Source organism: Coregonus clupeaformis, chromosome 6, assembly GCF_020615455.1.
Source record: "Coregonus clupeaformis isolate EN_2021a chromosome 6, ASM2061545v1, whole genome shotgun sequence".
Lineage (NCBI taxonomy): Eukaryota > Metazoa > Chordata > Actinopteri > Salmoniformes > Salmonidae > Coregonus > Coregonus clupeaformis.
Genome location: NC_059197.1, coordinates 28,540,684 through 28,562,080, shown reverse-complemented (window position 1 = coordinate 28,562,080; position 21,397 = coordinate 28,540,684). Strand labels below are relative to the sequence as shown.

The following is a 21,397-nucleotide window of genomic DNA, read 5'->3' as shown; positions in this document are numbered from 1 at the left end:
GCCGTTAAACACATTGAAACATCAGGAGCACTTTGTCAACAAGAGGATTACACTTCACCAGGAGATAAAAAGCTGGAGAAATGACTTTAGCAGGACTGGAACAATGACAGTTTGTAATCATTATCCCGCTCTCTCTCCTTCTCCATCCTCTCCTCCCCTCCCTCTCTTCTTTTCCTCCAGTCATCTTTCTGTTTGATGCCCTGACGGGGAAAGCCTTGGTTGACGGGAAGCCCCTGACTCACAAGGTGGGTGATTCACCAGTCAACACACACCAACAGTCAGTCACAGCACACACTACAGTCTCCTGTTAGTGTGCACACACTGACCTGAGAAGACTGTGTATATCTCCACGTGTCTCTGTCTTAATCCGTACATTGAGCAACCTGTTAGGATTGGGGGAGGGTAAGCTGAGCCTAGATCTGTGCCTCAGGGTAACTGTGGGACAGTGTGAGAGTAAGTGTGGTGGGTTCCAGTGCCACCAACAGGCCAGGGTGAAAAGGTCAGGGAGCCATGGAGAGAAGGCAGAGAGAATAATTAGTGGTGTTGATAGTTTAGAGGGAGACATACAGCCTGTGTCGAAATTGGAGTGAGCGTATGTGTGTGAGAAAGAGATGGAGGATGGAGAGAAAGGGGGAGGGTTATGGAGTAAGAACAGGATGGAAAGGGATAAAGAGAGAGGGAGTGAATTAGAGAGGGAGAAAAGGAGGAGAAGTAGCCAGGATCAGTAGTTACTGTTTGTCAGCATGGCTGTCTCTGCCAGCACTCCACAGCTCCAAGACAGAGGTGCACTGCACTGAAGCCAGCTGGCTCTGACACACACACACACAGTCACACACACGCACATACACTCCTGTTGGGGAGTATGGTCCAGGAGCTGTGGGGTCAGACTGCTGGCACCCCCTTCCTCTCTCTTGCCTCCCCCATTTCTCCCTCCTGTCTCCTCTTTCCTCCACCTCTTCCCTCTGAGTTGAGTATCTTCCCTCTGATCTGAGCTCAATTGTTCCCTCCTAGTCCTCCTGTGGTTGTGTATTCAGGGCTGTACTGGGGACTAGAGAGTGTGGAGGGGGGAGAGGACAGGAGAGGGCTTGTGATGTGGGTGATCATGTGTTGAGAAGAGATGTGTATCAAAAGACAATATTGTAAGTGTATGTGTTATGGGGAGTGGTGGGGTTTGACACTGGTGGTTCAGTTAGCCCTGCTTATGTGAACCAGGCCTCTCCCACACAACTTTCTGCCTCCCATTTCACCGTGTGTGTGTGTTGTGTATGCATGTGTGTATGTTTGCATGCGTGCGTGTGTGTGTGTGTGTGTGTGTGTGTGTGTGTGTTCCAGATGGAGGTGGTGGAGATAGCTCTGGACCAGTGTGGCCCGTCCAGCGAGAGGAAGATCGCGGTCATAGACAAGAACCGTGACCTGTACCTGACCGCTGTCCGCCGCCTCAACAGAGAACACAACATCTGCAAGATAGGTAGGAGAGAGGGAAGGAGAGAAAGGGAGGGGGGGAGAGATTTCAAACTGCTTTGTGTTGTTAAGCACCTAAAGCCTACCAGATCTTTCTAATCACAACCCACATGTACTATGGTCTACACACCATGTGGTAGAGGTTAGCTGTTTGTGTGGATAGTTAGTTATTCTGAGTGTTAGTAAGAGAGTGTTGTTGGTCTCTATCCTGTTCTACAGGTACTATGGTCCACACTATGGCCTGGAACGACTCAGCTAACATCCTGTGTGGTATTCAGGACACACAGTTCACCGTGTGGCACTATCCCAGTGCTGTCTTCACTGACAAGGACCTGCTGCCTAAAACACTCTACATGAAGGACGCCAGGTACCATGTGAACGCAAACACACACACAGAAAACAGTTCCCCATTATCGGAAATAAAAGGTAAAACATCATCTTCATCTCAAATGTTTTCATGTTGTATAAAAGCCGTTGATTAATCAATGAAGAGATTCCTGAGTGGCTGTCCTTAGGCTAAGTGGCTGTCTGTACAGAATGTATTTTATATCTGTCCCCCTCCGCAGTGAGTTCAGCCGTGCGCCCCACATCCTGAACTACGTGGGGACCCAGGTGACGGTGCGTCGCGGTGACGGCTCATTGGTGTACAGCAGTGTGTCTCCCTACCCCGCCCTGCTGCACGAGTACAGCGCCTCTTCTCGCTGGGAGGACGCACTGCGCCTCTGCCGCTTTGCCAAGGTAACACACACACACACCTGACAGGAGTTACAACTGAAGGGGACATTCCCTAGTGACTCCCTGGCCCCATGCAGAATGAGTCTGACCTGTATAGCGCAGAGCACACATCATCTTCAACTCGAAATACTGTACAAAACACATCTTAAAAACTATTAACATTATGTTGAAAATAGAATAATGGTGTGAAATTGGCCAGTGCCAAGTAATGTCTAACATCAGGCCTGCTGTCTCCCTGGCCCTGCCCCTACCCTACCCAGGATAGGGGGGCTGCTCTGTGCCCTGAGCTCTGAGCCCTCTCTTAAAGCCAGTTATTAAGGATAAATGGTGTAATTAGCGGCCTGTAATTGCTAGCACATTGTGGGTTGCAGCAGAGCAAAGCAGGACCAGAGGGACCAGAGAACCAGAGCCCGCGCTCCAGGGGAAACACTCAGCCCCCAAGAGGGGCCACGGGCTGGGGGGCCACAGGTCTGGGTCCTGGGGGGTTGGTAATAGGGGGTTCCTGAGGGAATAGTGAATGGGATTCCTCCAGGGTTCTAGTGTTATGTTCTGTTAGACCTTATGGGTTCCCCCCACCATAGCGTGGGAACAACAGGCAGTGTGGGAACTAACTGTCACTCTTTGGCAGTGGGGAGTGTGTGTGTGTCTCAATGTCTTGTCTCAGGTGTCAGTGTGTCACATTTCTGTCCTCATTTCTGTCTGGTTGTCACATTTCAGCTGGTTGTCTCATGTCTGTCTGGTTGTCTCGTGTCTGTCCGATTGTTTCATGTCTTTCTCCGTGATGTTCCTCCCCCCCCCCACACACACACACGAAGTCTCTGTGTGCTAGACCTCTGAGGAAGAGGTGAGTCTCTCTCTCGTTCATTTACGTCTTTCCATTATCCCTTTTCCTCCTGTCCTCGTCTTTGTCATTCTCCTCATGTCTTCATTTTTCTTCTTTCTCCTCCTCTTCCTGCTATCCCTTCCTTTAGATCTGCTTTCTCTCCTCATCTGCTAACTCCCCTGTAGTACTCCACCATAGACCGTATGGACCATGTACACACATTAAGATATTGACTGGATACTTCAAGAGAACTTAGTCCTTCAGTGTGTGTTTGTTGGCTGGGGTTGATGTCCGTGTGTGTGTGTGCGTGTGTGTGCCGTGCATGAGTGTGTGTGTGCCCACTCCCAACTGGAGTGGAGCTTTAACGAGACACGACCAGCAGCTTTTAATTTGTTTCTAATTAGCCTGGGTGACACCATTTACCGTATTTAACCTCCCCAACACACACAACCAACCCCTGAACCCCAACCCCAGTAAGAGCCTTCACAGTGTACACTGCATTGGTTATGATGCAATAACCACAACCCTGGAGAAGGATGGCTGGAGGGGAGAGGGGGGTGAAGTGGGTATATGCAGTGCCTTCAGAAAGTACAGTGTATTCGGAAAGTATTCAGACCACTTCCCTTTTTCCACATTTTGTTAAGTTACAGCCTTATTCTAAAATTGATTAAATGACTTATTTTCCTCATCAATCTACACACAATACCCCATAATGACAAAGCGAAAACAGGTTTTTAGAAATCTTTGCAAATCTATTAAAAATAAAAAACTGAAATACCTTATTTACATACACTACTGTTCAAAAGTTTGGGGTCACGTAGAAATTTCATTTTTTTTCCAATGAAAACATACATGAAATTAGTTTGAATAGGAAATATAGCAAAATGCATAGGAAATGTAGTCATTGACAAGGTTAGAAATAATGATTTTTAATGGAAATAATAATTGTGTCCTTCAAACTTTGCTTTCATCAAAGAATCCTCCATTTGCAGCAATTACAGCCTTGCAGACCTTTGGCATTCTAGTTGTCAATTTGTTGAGGTAATCTGAAGAGATTTCACCCCATGCTTCCTGAAGCACCTCCCACTAGTTGGATTGGCTTGATGGGCACTTCTTACGTACCACACTGTCAAGCTGCTCCCACAACAGCTCAATAGGGTTGAGATCCGGTGACTGTGCTGGCCACTCCATTATAGACAGAATACCAGCTGACTGCTTCTTCCCCAAATAGTTATTCCATAGTTTGGAGCTGTGCTTTGGGTCATTGTCCTTTTCTAGTACGAAATTGGCTCCAATCAAGCGCCGTCCACAGGGTATGGCATGGCGTTGCAAAATGGAGTGATAGCCTTCCTTCTTCAAGATACCTTTTACTCTGTACAAATCTCCCACAGTTGACAGTGCATGTCAGAGCAAAAACCAAGCCATGAGGTCAAAGGAATTGTCCGTAGAGCTCTGAGACAGGATTGTGTCGAGGCACAGATCTGGGGAAGGGTACCAAAACATTTCTGCCGCATTGAAGGTCCCCAAGAACACAGTGGCCTCCATCATTCTTAAATGGAAGAAGTTTGGAACCACCAACACTCTTCCTAGAGCTGGCTGTCCGGCCAACCTGAGCAATCAGGGGAGAAGGGCCTTGGTCAGGGAGATCACCAACAACCCAATGGTCACTGACAGAGCTCCAGAGTTCCTCTGTGGAGATGTGAGAACCTTCCAGGAGGACAACCATCTCTGCAGCACTCCACCAATCAGGCCTTTATGGTAGAGTGGCCAGACGGAAACCACTCTTCAGAAAAGGCACATTACAGCCTGCTTGGAGTTGGCCAAAAGGCACCTAAAGGACTCTCAGACCATGAGAAACAAGATTCTCTGGTCTGATGAAACCAAGATTGAACTCTTTGGCCTGAATGCCAAGTGTCCCTTTTGGAGGAAACCTGGCACCATCCCTAAGGTGAAGCATGGTGGTGGCAGCATCATGCTGTGGCGATGTTTTTCAGCGGCAGGGACTGGTAGACTAGTCAGGATCGAGGGAAAGATGAATGGAGCAAAGTACAGAGAGATCCTTGATGAAAACCTGCTCCAGAGCGCTCAGGACCTCAGACTGGGGTGAAGGTTCACCTTCCAACAGGACAACGACCCTAAGCACACAGCCAAGACTCACAGACACTCCCCAAATACAGGTGTGCCAAGCTTGTAGCATCATACCCAAGAAGACACAAGGCTGTAATCGCTGCCAAATGTGCTTCAACAAAGTACTGAGTAAAGGGTCTGAATACTTATGTAAATGTGATATTTCCGGGCGGTTTTATATAAATTTGCAAAAATTTATTAAAACCTGTTTTTGCTTTGCCATTATGGGGTATTGCGTGTAGATTGATGAGGGGAAAAAATGATTTAATCCATTTTAGAATGAGGCTGTAAAGTAACAAAATGTGGAAAAAGTCAAAGGGTCTGAAAACGTTTTAAATGCACTTTCTTCATACCCCTTGACTTATTCCACATTTTGTTGTGTTACAGCCTGAATTCAACATGGATTTAATTGTTTTTTTTCTCCTCACCCATTTACACACAAAATCCCATAATGACAAAGTCAAAATATTTGTTTCAAAATGTATTGAAAATGAAATACATAAATATCTAATTTACATAAGTATTCACACCCCTGAGTCAATAAGTGTTAGAATCACGTTTGGCAGCGATTACAGCTGTGAGTCTTTCTGGGTAAGTCTCTAAGAGCTTTGCAGACCAGGATTGTACAATATTTTCAAATTCTTCTTTTAAGAATTCTTCAAGTTTTGTCAAGTTGGTTGTTGATCATTGATTAACAGCCATTTTCAAGTCTTGCCATAGATTTTCAAGCGAATTTAAGTCAAAACTGTGACTAGGCCACTCAGGAAACATTTTTCGTCTAGGTGCGCAACTCCAGTGTATATTTGGCCTTGTGTTTTAGGTTATTGTGAAGAGTGGTACTCAGCCCCAAACAACGCTTTATATTCAGGACATAAAGTTAATTTCTTTGCCACATTTTTTGCAGTTTTACTTTAGTACCTTGTTGCAAACAGGATGCATGTTTTGGAATATTTGTATTATGTACAGGCTTCCTCCTTTTCATTCTGTCAATTAGGTTAGTATTGTGGAGAAACTACAATGTTGTTGATCCATCCTCCTATCACAGCCATTAAACTCTGTAACTGTTTTAAAGTCACCATTGGCCTCATGGTGAAATCCCTGTGTGGTTTCCTTCCTCTCCGGCAACTGAGTTAGGAAGGATGCCTGTATCTTTGTAGTGACTGGGTGTATTGATACACCATCCAAAGTGTAATTAATAACTTCACCATGCTCAAAGGAGTATTCTATGTCTGCTTGTATAATTTTTTCCCATCTACCAATTAATGCCCTTCTTTGCGAGGCATTGGAAAACCTCCCTGTTCTTTGTGGTTGAATCTGTTTGAAATTCACTGCTCGACTGAGGCACCTTACAGATAATTGTATGTGTGGGGTACAGAGAGGAGGTAGTCATTCAAAAATCATGTTAAACACTATTATTGCACATAGAGTGAGTCCAAGCAACTTATTATGTGACTTGTTAAGCACATTTTTACTCCTGAACTTAGTTAGGCTTGCCATAACAAAGGGATTGAATACTTATTGGGTGAAGACATTTCAGCTCAAACTGTTTTATTAATTTGTAAAAAATTCAAGAAACATAATTCCACTTTGACATTCAAATCAAATCAAATGTTATTTGTCACATGCGCCAAATACAACAGGTGTAGACCTTACCGTGAAATACTTACTTACAAGCCCTTAACCAACAATGTAGTTCAAATTTAGTTCTGGGCTGATCCTTCACCTTCCTCGTGATCATTGATGCCCCACGAGGTGAGATCTTGCATGGAGCCCTAGACCGAGGGTGATTGACCGTCATCTTGAACTTCTTCCATTTTCTAATAATTGCGCCAACAGTTGTTGCCTTCTCACCAAGCTGCTTGCCTATTGTCCTGTATCCCATCCCAGCCTTGTGCAGGTCTACAATTGTATCCCTGATGTCCTTACACAGCTCTCTGGTCTTGGCCATTGTGGAGAGGTTGGAGTCTGTTTGATTGAGTGTGTGGACAGGTGTCTTTTATACAGGTAACGAGTTCAAACAGGTGCAGTTAATACAGGTAATGAGTGGAGAACATGAGGGCTTCTTAAAGAAAAACGAATAGGTCTGTGAGAGCCGGAATTCTTACTGGTTGGTAGGTGATCAAATACTTATGTCATGCAATAAAATGCAAATGAATTACTTAAAAATCATACAATGTGATTTTCTGGATTTTTGTTTTAGATTCCGTCTCTCACAGTTGAAGTGTACCTATGATAAAAATGACAGACCTCTACATGCTTTGTAAGTAGGAAAACCTGCAAAATCGGCAGTGTATCAAATACTTATTCTTCCCACTGTATATATACATACATACACACATACATACATACACACATACATACACACATACATACACACATACACACATACATACATACATACATACATACATACATACATACATACATACATACACATACATATCCTTAAAAAAAGATATATTCCCCTTTATTACTTTCCAACCCCACCACCCTTTCCCTACTTGGAGCTTATACTTACTATCTACATTTTATGGACACAGTCAATTTTACAATAATTATATTTCATTTGTTTTTTCTCCTGAACTTCTTCTACTCTCAACCTCTCCGATCATTTTCATGATGTCCATCCGGTTTGCTTCTATATGCCATATCTTTCTAACTGTGCTCTTTCACAAAAGCTCCCAACCTACAACCTAAATACTTATTATGGACATAGTATGCTTACATTATTAGTTATCTTGTTATTATTTGTTGTTAGTTGTTATTAGTCCCATCCTTCAACTCCATTCAACACCACCCATCTATCTCTTAACACCATCCATATAGGATTTTTCAACTGTACTGTGATGTTTTACAAAAGTTCTGAACCTTTCTATTCTCATTGTTTCTACAGATTGTGAATTGAAAATAAACATTTTTGCTAAAAGTATTATTATATTATTGATCGATTGACTATGACTTTTCAGATCACCCAGTAATGCTATCTGCAAGGTTAGCTCCAGGTAAATATTGCAATCCTTTAGCCATTCCTGGACCTGTGTCCAAAAACAAACTACAAATGGACAGTACCAAAACAAATGATCTAATGATTCTGTCTCTTCGCAGCAAAATCTGCAGAGCTGGGAAGATTGTATCCCCCATATAAATAACATTTTATTGGTAGCAAGAATTTTATATAATAATTTAAATTGAAAGATTATAAATTTTGAATCTGGTGTCGTTATGCGTATCAGTTCATAAACACTATGCCATGGGATCGGTACGTCAAAAATCTCTTCCCAACTATTTTGCAATCTACAGTTGAAGTCGGAAGTTTACATACACCTTAGCCAAATACATTTAAACTCAGTTTTTCACAATTCCTGACATTTAATCCTAGTAAAAATTCCCTGTCTTAGGTCAGTTAGGATCAGCACTTTATTTTAAGAATGTGAAATGTCAGAATAATAGTAGAGAGAATGATTTATTTCAGCTTTTATTTATTTCATCACATTCCCAGTGGGTCAGAAGTTTACATACACTCAATTAGTATTTGGTAGCATTGCCTTTAAATTGTTTAACTTGGGTCAAACGTTTCAGGTAGCCTTCCACAAGCTTCCCACAATAAGTTGGGAGAATTTTGGCCCATTCCTCCTGACAGAGCTGGTGTAACTGAGTCAGGTTTGTAGGCCTCCTTGCTCGCACACGCTTTTTCAGTTCTGCCCACAAATTTTCTATAGGATTGAGGTCAGGGCTTTGTGTCACGGTTTCGGCCGAGGCGGCTCCTCCTCCTTGTTCGGGCAGGTTTCGCCGGTCGTCGTCTCCGGAGTACTAGCTGCCACCGCTCTATGTTTCTTGTTTGATTGGTTTTGTCTGTTAGTCACACCTGTTTTGTGTTATGTCTCATTTAGCACCCTATTTAGTTTCCTTGTTGTTAGTTTAGTGTTGTGTGTAATTGTTCGTGTCGTGTTGTTGCGCTACCCGTGTCGGTACGCTATTTTCATAGCTTCCTCCTTGTGTTAGGAGAGTATTTTCGCACCTGTGTGTGCGCTCGCTATTTTACGCCTGTGTGCGTCTTTTTGCCTCCGGGCTGTTTGGATTATTTTTTGTGTGCTCTAGTAAAGTCTTGTTGGACTTATCCTCTGCTTCCTGCGCCTGATTCTACACCACACCAATCCACAGCAACGTGACACTTTGTGATGGCCACTCCAATAACTTTACTTTGTTGTCCTTAAGCCATTATGCCACAACTTTGGAAGTATGCCTGGGGTCATTGTTCATTTGGAAGACCCATTTGTGACCAAGCTTTAACTTCCTGACTGATGTCTTGAGATGTTGCTTCAATATATCCACATCAGTTTCCTTCCTCATGATGCCACCTATTTTGTGAAGTGCACCAGTCCCTCCTGCATCAAAGCACCCCCACAGCATGATGCTGCCACCCCCGTGCATCACAGTTGGGATGGTGTTCTTCGGCGTGCAAATGGCCCCCTTTTTCCTCCAAACCTAACAATGGTCAAACAGTTCTATTTTTGTTTCATCAGACCAGAGGACATTTCTCCAAAAAGTACGATCTTTGTCCCCATGTGCAGTTACAAACCGTATTCTGGCTTTTTTATGGCGGTTTTGGAGCAGTGGCTTCTTCCTTGCTGAGCGGCCTTTCAGGTTATGTCGATATAGGACTCGTTTTACTGTGGATATAGATACTTCTGTACCTGTTTCCTCCAGCATCTTCACAAGGTCCTTTGCTGTTGTTCTGGGATTGATTTGCACTTTTCGCACCAAGGTACGTTCATCTCTAGGAGACAGAACGCGTCTCCTTCCTGAGCGGTATGATGGCTGCATGGTCCCATGGTGTTTATACTTGCGTACTATTATTTGTACAGATGAACGTGGTACCTTCAGGCGTTTGGAAATTGTTCCCAAGGATGAACCAGACTTGTGGAGGTCTACAACATTTTTGGCTGATTTCTTTTGATTTTCCCATGATGTCAAGCAAAGAGGCACTGAGTTTGAAGGTAGGCCTTGAAATACATCCACAGGTACACCTCCAATTGACTCAAATGATGTCAATTAGCCTATCAGAATCTTCTAAAGCCATGACATAATTTTCTGGAATTTTGTGATACATTGAATTATAGGTGAAATAATCTATCTGTAAACAATTGTTGGAAAAATGACTTGTGTCATGCACAAAGTAGATGACCTAACCGACTTGGTATTACTGACTCGGTCAGGGAGATGTTGAAAATATCAGTGAAGACACTTGCCAGTTGGACCGCCAACTGGCAAGTGAGTACACGTCCTGATAATTCATCTGGCCCCGCACCCTTGTGAATGTTGCTCAAATCAGCTACGGAGAGCGTGATCACACAGTCGTCCGGAACAGCTGGTGCTTTCATGCATGCTTCAGTGTTGCTTGCCTCGAAGCGAGCATAAAAGGTATTTAGCTCGTCTGGTAGGCTCGCGTCACTGGGCAGCTCGCGGCTGGTTTTCCCTTTGTAGTCCGTAATAGTTTGCAAGGCGTGCCACATCTGACGAGTGTCAGAGACGTTGTAGTAGGATTCAATCTTAGTCCTGTATTGACGCTTTGCCTGTTTGATGGTTCGTCTGAGGGCATAGCGGGATTTCTTATAAGCGTCCAGATTAGTGTCCCGCTCCTTGAAAGCGGCAGATCTAGCCTTTAGCTCGGTGCGGATGTTGCCTGTAATCCATGGCTTCTGGTTGGCATATACGTACGGTCACTGTGGGGACGACGTCGTCGATGCACTTATTGATGAAGCCAGTGACTGAGGTGGTGTACTCCTCAATGCCATCGGATGAGCTCTGGAACATATTCCAGTCTGTAGCGTAATATCTGCGTCATCTGACCACTTCCGTATTGAGCAAGTCACTGGTACTTCGTGCTTTAGTTTTTGCTTGTACGTAGGAATCAGGAGGATTTAATTATGGTCAGATTTGCCAAATGGAGGGCGAGGGAGAGATTTGTATGTGTCTCTGTGTGTGGAGTAAAGGTGGTCTAAAGGTGTTCTAGTTTTTATTTTCCTCTGGTTGCACATGTGACATGCTGGTAGAAATTAGGTAAAACAGATTTAAGTTTGCCTGCATTGGTCCCCGGCCAGGGGTATTGTGTGTAGGCCAGTGACACAAAATCTCAATTTAATCCATTTTAAATTCAGGCTGTAACACAACAAAATGTGGAAAAAGTTAAGGGGTGTGAATACTTCCTGGAGGCACTTTATGGAAGAAGGAGCGTCACCACTTTTAATAGCCACCCCTCCTTCTTCCTCCCCCCGTTTCTGGTAAGGGTTTGGTCTTTTGTGGCCATGTGGTGTGGTTTTTCCCGGAGTGGGAGGAGTGTTTTGGGGAAGTCTTGTTAGCCAGGTATGGAGGATTAGCCCCTTGTGGATACTTTCATGGCACTGAATTGTTATTAACAGACACGCACACAAACACGCACGTAAAGATTGACACAAGCATGCACACATGCTTAAACACACACACAGACACACACACAGACACACACATGCTGATAGGCCTGTACACAAACAACAATACTGTACACAGTCACACAAACATGGGCAGCCCAGCAGTGTGACTAAATCCCCAGCCAGGCTCTAACAGTGAGCCAACACCACAATGGACCACATCTCTCCTCTGATTGGAGGAAACTAGCCTATCTCTCTCTGACTCTCTGACCAGCATTTAGTGGCTTTAGCAAAGGATGATTTTGTTGTTGTCTTCACGGTTTTATGGCCAATGTTGTTTGTCTTAATGAAGGATTCAGATGAGATGACAGGATGGATGAGGATTTTGTTCTGGGCTTTGCTTTCAGTGATACTGTTGAGTGGCGTAGTTTGAGTGTGACTGTAAGAGTGAATGGGAGTAACATTAAGTCTGTGTGCGTGTGTGCCTGCATGTTTGTCTAAGTACGTCTGCGTGTCCTGAATGAGTATGATATCAGACTCACACACACGGAAGTCAGATTACAGGGTGTGTTTGAGTGTGTATGTGTGTGTGTGTGTGTGTGTGTGTGTGTGCTGTGCCCTGCAGAGTGACACTAACGAGGCCTGTGTTGTGAGGATGAGCAGACTGGTAATGGGAAGAGTGTCCCTGTAGCGACGCCAGTGTAATTGCCCTCCCGTCCCTCTAATAACACACACAGCCCTCCTCTCTCTCAGTGCCCCATCCCTTTAATGACCCAGGGGAGCAGGGCTAAACTAGCCCCCCTGTGCAGGGCCTGTGGTCAGGGCTGGGACATGCGCTACGCCCTGGCGCCACCACCAGCCTGTCAGGCTGAGCAGCAGTTCCACCCCCTGACATATACCCCTATACCCTAGCTCCCTGTCCCCTGGCACTCATGCCTTCTCCCTATTGTGGGTGTGTGTGGGTGTGGGTGTGGGTGTGGGTGTGGGTGGGTGTGGGTTGTTCGGGTGTTTTTTTTTATTTTTGGGGGGGTGCGTTTATTGATGCTAAGACAATGTGTGTATGCTGAATTTCATTTCCTATTTGGTTCATGTCTGTCTCTGTTCCTATAGGACCAGTCGCTGTGGGCGTGTCTCGCTGGCATGGCAATGGCCAATAGGGAGTTGACGACAGCGGAGGTGGCCTACGCTGCCATTGGAGAGGTAAGACCCTCCATCAATCACTCAAATCTCGCTCTCTTTCCTTTTCTCCTCCACATGTGTACAGTAATTGAAGTAAATGTCATTCTGTTTTTCTATATTTCTCTCCTGCCTCTCTCTCTCCAGGTGGATAAGGTGCAGTATATTAACTCTATCAAGGATATGGCATCTAAGGAATCTTCAGTGGCCCACATGTTACTGTTCAGTGGTCATGTCCAGGAGGCTGAGGCCACTCTGCTACAGGCTGGCCTGGTCTACCAGGCCATACAGGTCCACATCAACCTCTACAACTGGGACAGGTGTGGGTGTCTGTCTGTCTCTGAATGTCTGTCTGTCTCTGAATGTCTGTCTGTCTCTGAATATCTGTCTGCCTGTGACTCTGAATGTCTGTCTGTCTCTGAATGTCTGTCTGTCTCTGAATGTCTGTCTGTCTCTGAATGTCTGTCTGACATGTCTGTCTGTTTGACATGTCTTTCTGCCTGTCTGTCTATGTATACTTACATGTGCGTCTGTGAATGGGACTGAAAGCTTCATGTGTCCTCAGGGCGTTGGAGCTGGCAGTAAAACATAAGACCCATGTGGACACAGTGCTGGCCTACAGACTCAAGTTCCTGCAGGACTTTAGCAAGAAAGAGACCAACAAGAGGTTCATGCAGTACGCTGACGGGGTAGGATATGTCATTGCTTTTGACTGTCATATAGTGAACACAGACCAGCTGTAGTAGTAAAGACTTCTTCTCTTCGAAACCAGACAGTATTTTTTTTACAAGAGGCAATGTGCCATTTCTGTCATACTATGCCCCATTAGACTGACCCACTTCTCTAATTTCTCTCTCTCTCTCTCTCTCCATCAGGTGGAGGTGGACTGGGAGAAGATCCAGGCGAAGGTAGAGATGGAGCTGGTTAAGGAGCGAGAGAAGGCTGCCAACACCTCTGTCAGGAGCAGCCTGGCCTCCCGAAGCTGACCTTTGACCCCACACCTCTGATCTCATCCAGGGACCAAATGTACATAATATATTCGAATGATCATTTATCAAACATGGTTAGTGTTATTTTTGTGTTTCTGTTTTTTATACTAGTAGATCTTTTTTACAATTAGCTTAAATGCCTTATTCTCTGAGAATGTACATATGTAGAAGTTTAATAAATACATATTTATCAGATCGATCAACTCTCTGCTACTGCTATTTGCTATCTGCTATTTCAATCCAATGCAATCAGCCCCAGCCCAGTCCGTTTTAACTAGTAATCATAGATATTTAGTGTGTGTTTGTGTGTAATTAAGTATTAAGGCTTTAATGTGTATTCTCTGTGGTGGTGTAAAACTGCTTGCCATGCAGCTTCCTCCCCTGACAGAGGTCCAGCCCATCATTATGCCATTACACCCCATCTATCTCCACTCCCAACACACACACACAACCCCAACACACGCACAACCCCAACACACAGTCAAACACAGCCCCAGCAGGGAGGCCAGGAGCAGCAGGATGGATCCCTGTCACTCTGGTCTGGACCCCGGCGCTCCCAGTATTCCTGATGGATACAGGATGATGGCTAATGGGGGCAGTAGAGGAGCAGTCTAGGGCTGCTTGTCCTACACTATTACAGAGCAAGACTGAATCATTAAGTTCAGCCTCTCTCACACCCCCTTCTCTTCATGTCCTCTCGTTCTCTCGCTCTCTGTTTTTCCATGCTATCAATCCCTGCAGGTCACTCAGGTATTGTTTTAAGTGCAGGCTAGAAGGAACTCCCTCCATCCTTCCTCAGCTAACTGCAGTCAGGCCGTTCTTGTCTAGAGTAAAGTTAGAGAGAGGGCGACGGGTAGCTTATGATGTCAGTGGTAGTGTGGAAGCTCTCCAGTCATCTCTGACCCAAGAGGAGCAGCACTCTATCAGCCAGGAGTCAGGTTTCACATGCACACATCTCAATGCACGTGTTTCCTGAACTCTTACACAAGTATGATCAGACATACAGCACACAGATAACACACACACACACACACACCCAGACACTTCAACAAATACATACAGACCTAAAAAAAACACACACCCAGTCACACACACTGAACTCCATATCCAAACCATGCTGCTACTACTAAAGCTCAGACACTGACGGGGCATAATGTAGGATTTATGAGGAGCATAGTGCACATTGATCTGGCCTTGGTTTCTCTGCTGTTTTGCCCACTAAGGCATTGAATAACTGCTCCATTGGCATAATCTGTTGTTAGACACAGAATTACTGTATATTGTCTATTTTTCTCACACTCAGGTTGGGCTGTTACACACCCCATAAAATTGGCCTGGGTCTGGATTTCCAAAACATCCGAAACATCTCAATACTTATGAAGTGTCTTGTCATGATTGTACACACAACTACACAATGCTTTTACCTCAAGCCAGAGCAATGTACTCTAACCAATACTCCACGGGCTCTGGTGCCACTAAGTTCAATATGGTGGCAGCAAGTCATCTCAGCAGCCTTTCTCATTATTGTATTCAGATCCCCTACGAGGGACTCCTCAAAGCGCAGAATATCAGAGTTTACTCCATCTGATTAAACATTAATGCTGGAAATTCTAAAGGATTGGAGCGTGCCCTAGGCCCCTGAACCCACAGCCTGAGTGCAGAGGACTTGTAGAGGCTGCCTCCACTGCAGAGAGAGTGAGAGAGAGAGACAAAGATGCAAAAATGTGATCTCTACTGTTAAATCACAAAATACAGTAATACCATATCTGTATTCTGTCACTAAAACGTACTGTGATGTGTGTGTGTAATGTGTCTGCATCTTGTGTCATTCACTCCATTCATCCATCAGTAGATTTAATGTTGTTTTGTGTAAACACCTCTTATCCACCAATTTCCTCTGTGAAGGAAATCCATAAGTGTCCAACACAACAGGCTGGCCCTGGCTGGACGGTATAGGATTACACTACAGTCAGACAGACTAGCTTTCCCATTATGGTGATCCATAACGGTCATGGTCAGAATCCCTGTTGAAGATGATGGTATTAATGAGACTAGGAAGTCTGGCTAAAGCGCATACAGTATTTAACATACAGTGGGGGAAAAAAGTATTTAGTCAGCCACCAATTGTGCAAGTTCTCCCACTTAAAAAGATGAGAGAGGCATGTAATTTTCATCATAGGTACACGTCAACTATGACAGACAAAATGAGAAAGAAAAATCCAGAAAATCACATTGTAGGATTTTTAATGAATTTATTTGCAAATTATGGTGGAAAATAAGTATTTGGTCAATAACAAAAGTTTCTCAATACTTTGTTATATACCCTTTGTTGGCAATGACACAGGTCAAACGTTTTCTGTAAGTCTTCACAAGGTTTTCACATACTGTTGCTGGTATTTTGGCCCATTCCTCCATGCAGATCTCTAGAGCAGTGATGTTTTGGGGCTGTCGCTGGGCAACACGGACTTTCAACTCTTCAGATCTGGAGACTGGCTAGGCCACTCCAGGACCTTGAAATGCTTCTTACGAAGCCACTCCTTCGTTGCCCGGGCGGTGTGTTTGGGATCTTTGTCATGCTGAAAGACCCAGCCACGTTTCATCTTCAATGCCCTTGCTGATGGAAGGAGGTTTTCACTCAAAATCTCACGATACATGGCCCCATTCATTCTTTCCTTTACACGGATCAGTCGTCCTGGTCCCTTTGCAGAAAAACAGCCCCAAAGCATGATGTTTCCACCCCCATGCTTCACAGTAGGTATGGTGTTCTTTGGATGCAACTCAGCATTCTTTGTCCTCCAAACACGACGAGTTGAGTTTTTACCAAAAAGTTCTATTTTGGTTTCATCTGACCATATGACATTCTCCCAATCCTCTTCTGGATCATCCAAATGCACTCTAGCAAACTTCAGACGGGCCTGGACATGTACTGGCTTAAGCAGGGGGACACGTCTGGCACTGCAGGATTTGAGTCCCTGGCGGCATAGTGTGTTACTGATGGTAGGCTTTGTTACTCTGGTCCCAGCTCTCTGCAGGTCATTCACTAGGTCCCCCCCGTGTGGTTCTGGGATTTTTGCTCACCGTTCTTGTGATCATTTTGATCCCACGGGGGTGAGATCTTGCGTGGAGCCCCAGATCGAGGGAGATTATCAGTGGTCTTGTATGTCTTCCATTTCCTAATAATTGCTCCCACAGTTGATTTCTTCAAACCAAGCTGCTTACCTATTGCAGATTCAGTCTTCCCAGCCTGGTGCAGGTCTACAATTTTGTTTCTGGTGTCCTTTGACAGCTCTTTGGTCTTGGCCATAGTGGAGTTTGGAGTGTGACTGTTTGAGGTTGTGGACAGGTGTCTTTTATACTGATAACAAGTTCAAACAGGTGCCATTAATACAGGTAACGAGTTGAGGACAGAGGAGCCTCTTGAAGAAGTTACAGGTCTGTGAGAGCCAGAAATCTTGCTTGTTTGTAGGTGACCAAATACTTATTTTCCACCATAATTTGCAAATAAATTCATAAAAAATCCTACAATGTGATTTTCTGGATTTTTTTTTCTCAATTTGTCTGTCATAGTTGACGTGTACCTATGATGAAAATTACAGGCCTCTCTCATCTTTTTAAGTGGGAGAACTTGCACAATTGGTGGCTGACTAAATACTTTTTACCCCCACTGTACAAGTGATGTGCTAACATCACTCCTGTAACCCAAACTCCTAATGAGTATCCTTTAGTTTCTCATTGCTTATCCACTCTTATGCACTTCAGATAAACCAGTTAGCTCAAGTGATTGGGTTCTTGGAGGGTTGGTGCATCTCAACGGCCCACTGTTCCACAGAAAGACTAATGATGACTGTTCTCGCCCAGCCTACTGTGTAGAGGATGTGGCTGTACCCTAGGCTGTGCACAGAGGAGTGGTTTGTAAATGTAGAACTCTATTTCCCAATTCCAAATATAACCCTACTCCCTAGGTCATTTTCTGTGTAGATCTGAGAAGAGTGGATAGGTAAGGTTTAAAAGTATGGCCAAAAATGCCGCCTAGTCTATCATAAGCTTAGCTGGACATAGCTATATTATTTCTGGTTCTTGGGCTACAGATCGATTTAGAATTGAGCATTAAGATATTGAAATGTACCTGCCTGCTAACTGGTCTGCTGTCTGCCAGCGACAGACAGACAGACACAGGTAAGTATGACAGATCGATAAACAGACAAGGGTGTGTAGTCTCTGTTCACTGATCTGTCCTGTATACTGGCTATCTCAGTCTGCAGCTCCAGCTTTATGTCTGCCAGCCTAGCTCTTTATTTAATGCTGTCTATTCTATACTTCTGTCTTTATGACTGTCTGTATTGTCTATCAGTCAGTTTCCTGCCTGTTTCCATGCAAGGCATGTCTGTATTAAAGTGATCTAATGCTGATGATGGTGAAAGTTTTGACATTCAACTATGGTCACTACATCAAAGACAAACTATCAGAGCTGGTCTCTGCTCACTGATCACTACATGGTAACTCGACATTGGATCGGTATTTAGGGACATCATCCTCATCTCTCTCAGAGAGGAGATCTTGTGTTCATTCTGCAGTATGTGTGAGCTGAGCTCTCTGATACATTGGATAAAATAACTTGCTGATGTAACAAAATGTCAGGCATAGCCTATGTAGATGTGTTGGAGAGAGTATTTGTATTCATTCCATGGTGTGACTATTCTATTACTTTTAAATCCCCACTAGGCCACTGAAAACTGCACAGCACCAAGCGATTCTCCTAGACCCTGCCTGTGACCCCACTCTCTGAGGGGTGTCTCGGGGAGAATTGGCATATGAAGACGAAGAAAAAACATTTCCAATTCTCACATGCATATTAATACACAGTTGTACATGTGTGAAATAGGACAAATATAAGCACCCACCAAATTACTGTTATTATGACATGATGCACATTTCTAGGATATAGATATAACAATGAATAGAAGTCTTTCAGGCCCAGCAGACTCAAAAGCTCATTCTCAGCCTGTTAATCTCATAAAATAAAATAAAATAAAAATATGGAGAAAGACAACTGTCTCATGGTGCCTTTGGAAATTGAACCGTTTAAGCAAAATGTAATGTGATTGTACCTGCGCCATATTAGCAGCCTGTCAATACAAAAAAGAGCGCCAATTTTAGCAGCCATCTCTCTTTTATTGTCTCCTTTTCTCATACCTAGTCTAATTTGCATACAAAAGGAGAATCATCCGCCCAATCATATAAAACTCCGTCATTGACCAAAATGCCAGTTCCTATTATTTTCAACATTCATTGCAACAGATTGTAATTGCACTTAAGTTATTATATAGCCTGTAAGTCTCTCCTTTAGTTCATAATAAAATAAAAATGATTACATTTGATAGTCCATCACATTTAGTCAGACAGAATTCCTTGACGCGCGTGTGTTGTGTCCTGAAGTGTCCTCTCCCTCTTCTCTGGGTATCGGTCCTCCCCTCGTCCCTCCGTCCGCAGCAGGCTCCTCCAGTAAATTATCATCCGACCGGTCTCTGTGCACCTCCTGCATGGTCTCCTCGTAGGTCGGCAGGTACTTCACCTCGTCATATGCGGGTAGCAGCACTGGCGAGGTGAAGTCCCCAAAACTGTATTCGGGGTACCGGTCCAGTAGGGAGTCCTGGGACGCGGTGGCGTGTCCGTGGAAGAGGGAGGGCTCCTCGGGGTGTTCGGGGTGGGGGTGTCGGCGCGGCCGCGGGCAGATAATGCGCTGGATGAAGTAGCCCATTGCGAAAAGGAGCAGCAGGATCAGGATGCCCGATAGCTTGCGCGTCACCCAGCCCACGTTGTCGAAGAATATATGCAGCGGGAGCTTGCAGCAGCGCACCGTGGAGCTCGCGCTACCGTTGCCGGTAACGGTAGGGGGGCAGCACTGGTGGCCCTCAACGCACTGGACCTCCCCACAGCGGCGGAACGCGTGGCAGGAGGATATCACGACCGCGGACAGAAAGGTGATGCTGCACATGCACGTTCTGCTGCCGGTGGATAGATGAAACATTATTTCAATCTACTAGTCGATTCGTCCGGTTAGGATCTACCTGTGCGTCCGTGCGTGCCTGCCTTCTAGTTCCTCTTTTGGTGAGAAAGAGTCCACAGCAGTTTTAGATACTATGTCTGCTGCCTGTTTGTTCCAATCCTCTTCCTTCATTCGCTCTCCCGAGAAGGCTACTGCAGAATAATATAGCCACCCACTTCTCCTGTTCTGCGAGTGAGATGAGTAGCCTCTTCTACCCGGTGTGAGTGCGCGGAAGATCCCCAGTAAGCAAAATGACGTATTTTCCAGACGTTGAAGTCATGTGCATTCTAGGTGCTGAAAGAAAGGTGAACATTTTTATTTTCCGGAAGTCGAAAATATGTATTTTCCAGACGATAAAAATAAGTATTTTGGGGATGTTGAAATCAAGTGCATTTTAAGTGCTGAAAGACCAGTGAAAATACGTATTTTTGGTCTTTTCCAGATGTAAAAAAAATATGTATTTTCCAGATGTTGAAAATACCAAATTAACTGCAGTAAAATATGTATTTTTTGGTCATTGATTCTATGGACAAATTTCAACTGCACATACAGTGCATTCGGAAAGTATTCAGACCCCTTGACTTTTTCCACATTTGGTTACATTACAGCCTTATTCTAAAATGGATTACATTTCCCCCCCCCCCTCATCAATCTACACACAATACCCCATAATGACAACGCGAAAACAGGTTAGTATAATATTTTTGCAAATGTATAAAAAAAATAAAAAATACTGAAATACCCTTTGCTATGACACTCGAAATTGAGCTCAGGTGCATCCTGTTTCCATTGATCACCCTTGAGATGTTTCTACAAGTTGATTGGAGTCCACCTGTGGTAAATTCAATTGATTGGACATGATTTGGAAAGGCACACAGCTGTCTATATAAAGGTCCCACAGTTGACAGTGTATGTCAGAGCAAAAACCAAGCCATGAGGTCGATGGAATTGTCTGTAGAGCTCTGAGACAGGATTGTGTGGAGGCACAGATCTGGGGTACCAAAAAATGTCTGCAACATTGAAGGTCCCCAACAACACAGTGGCCTCCATCATTCTTAAATTGAAGAAGTTTGGAACCACCAAGACTCTTCCTAGAGCTGGCTGCCCGGCCAAACTGAGCAATCAGGGGAGAAGGGCCTTGCTCAGGGAGGTGACCAAGAACCCGATGGTCACTCTGACAGAGCTCCAGAGTTCCTCTGTGGAGATGGGAGAACCTTCCAGAAGGACAAACATCTCTGCAGCACTCCACCAATCAAGCCTGTATGGAGCGTGGCCATGACAGTAAAAGGCACATGACAGCCCGCTTGTAGTTTGCCAAAAGGCACCTAAAGGAATCTCAGACCATGAGAAACAAGATTCTCTGGTCTGATGAAACCAAGATTGAACTCTTTGGCCTGAATGCCAAGCGTCACGTCTGGAGGAAACCTGGCACCATCCCTACAGTGAAGCATGGTGATGGCAGCATCATGCTGTGGGGATGTTTTTCAGCGGCAGGGACTGGGAGACTAGTCAGGATCGAGGGAAAGATGAACGGAGCAAAGGACAGAGAGATCCTTGATGAAAACCTGCTCCAGAGCTCTCAGGACCTCAGACTGGGGCGAATGTCTCTGAATGTCCTTGAATGGTCCAGCCA

The 21,397-nt window shown here is 44.6% G+C and overlaps 2 protein-coding genes across 6 annotated transcripts in view; one reads left to right on the top strand and one right to left on the bottom strand.

Moving 5' to 3' along the window:
- The window catches only part of ift80 (intraflagellar transport 80 homolog (Chlamydomonas)), a 67,747-nt gene extending 49,207 nt beyond the window's left edge, over nt 1-18,540 (top strand). For 3 of the 5 annotated variants that reach the window (XM_041877835.1, XM_041877834.1, XM_041877833.1), the window contains exons 12-19: nt 181-245; nt 1,333-1,468; nt 1,681-1,828; nt 2,028-2,199; nt 12,664-12,753; nt 12,877-13,049; nt 13,295-13,418; nt 13,605-13,917. In XM_041877835.1, the coding sequence (XP_041733769.1) occupies nt 181-245; nt 1,333-1,468; nt 1,681-1,828; nt 2,028-2,199; nt 12,664-12,753; nt 12,877-13,049; nt 13,295-13,418; nt 13,605-13,715 (1,019 nt within the window). In that variant the 3' untranslated portion in view covers nt 13,716-13,917. Of the gene's footprint in view, nt 1-180; nt 246-1,332; nt 1,469-1,680; nt 1,829-2,027; nt 2,200-12,663; nt 12,754-12,876; nt 13,052-13,294; nt 13,419-13,604; nt 13,918-18,440 lie in introns of those variants that run through there. The other 2 variants (XR_006001144.2, XM_041877837.1) reach the window with 2 other exon arrangements.
- Nucleotides 18,541-18,802: 262 nt separating this feature from the next.
- LOC121567650 (uncharacterized membrane protein C3orf80 homolog) lies at nt 18,803-19,989 on the bottom strand. Its single transcript, XM_041877838.2, has one exon. It carries the CDS (start codon nt 19,744-19,746, stop codon nt 19,114-19,116), a length of 633 nt encoding a protein of 210 aa, XP_041733772.1. The 5' UTR covers nt 19,747-19,989; the 3' UTR covers nt 18,803-19,113.
- Nucleotides 19,990-21,397: the final 1,408 nt, after the last annotated feature.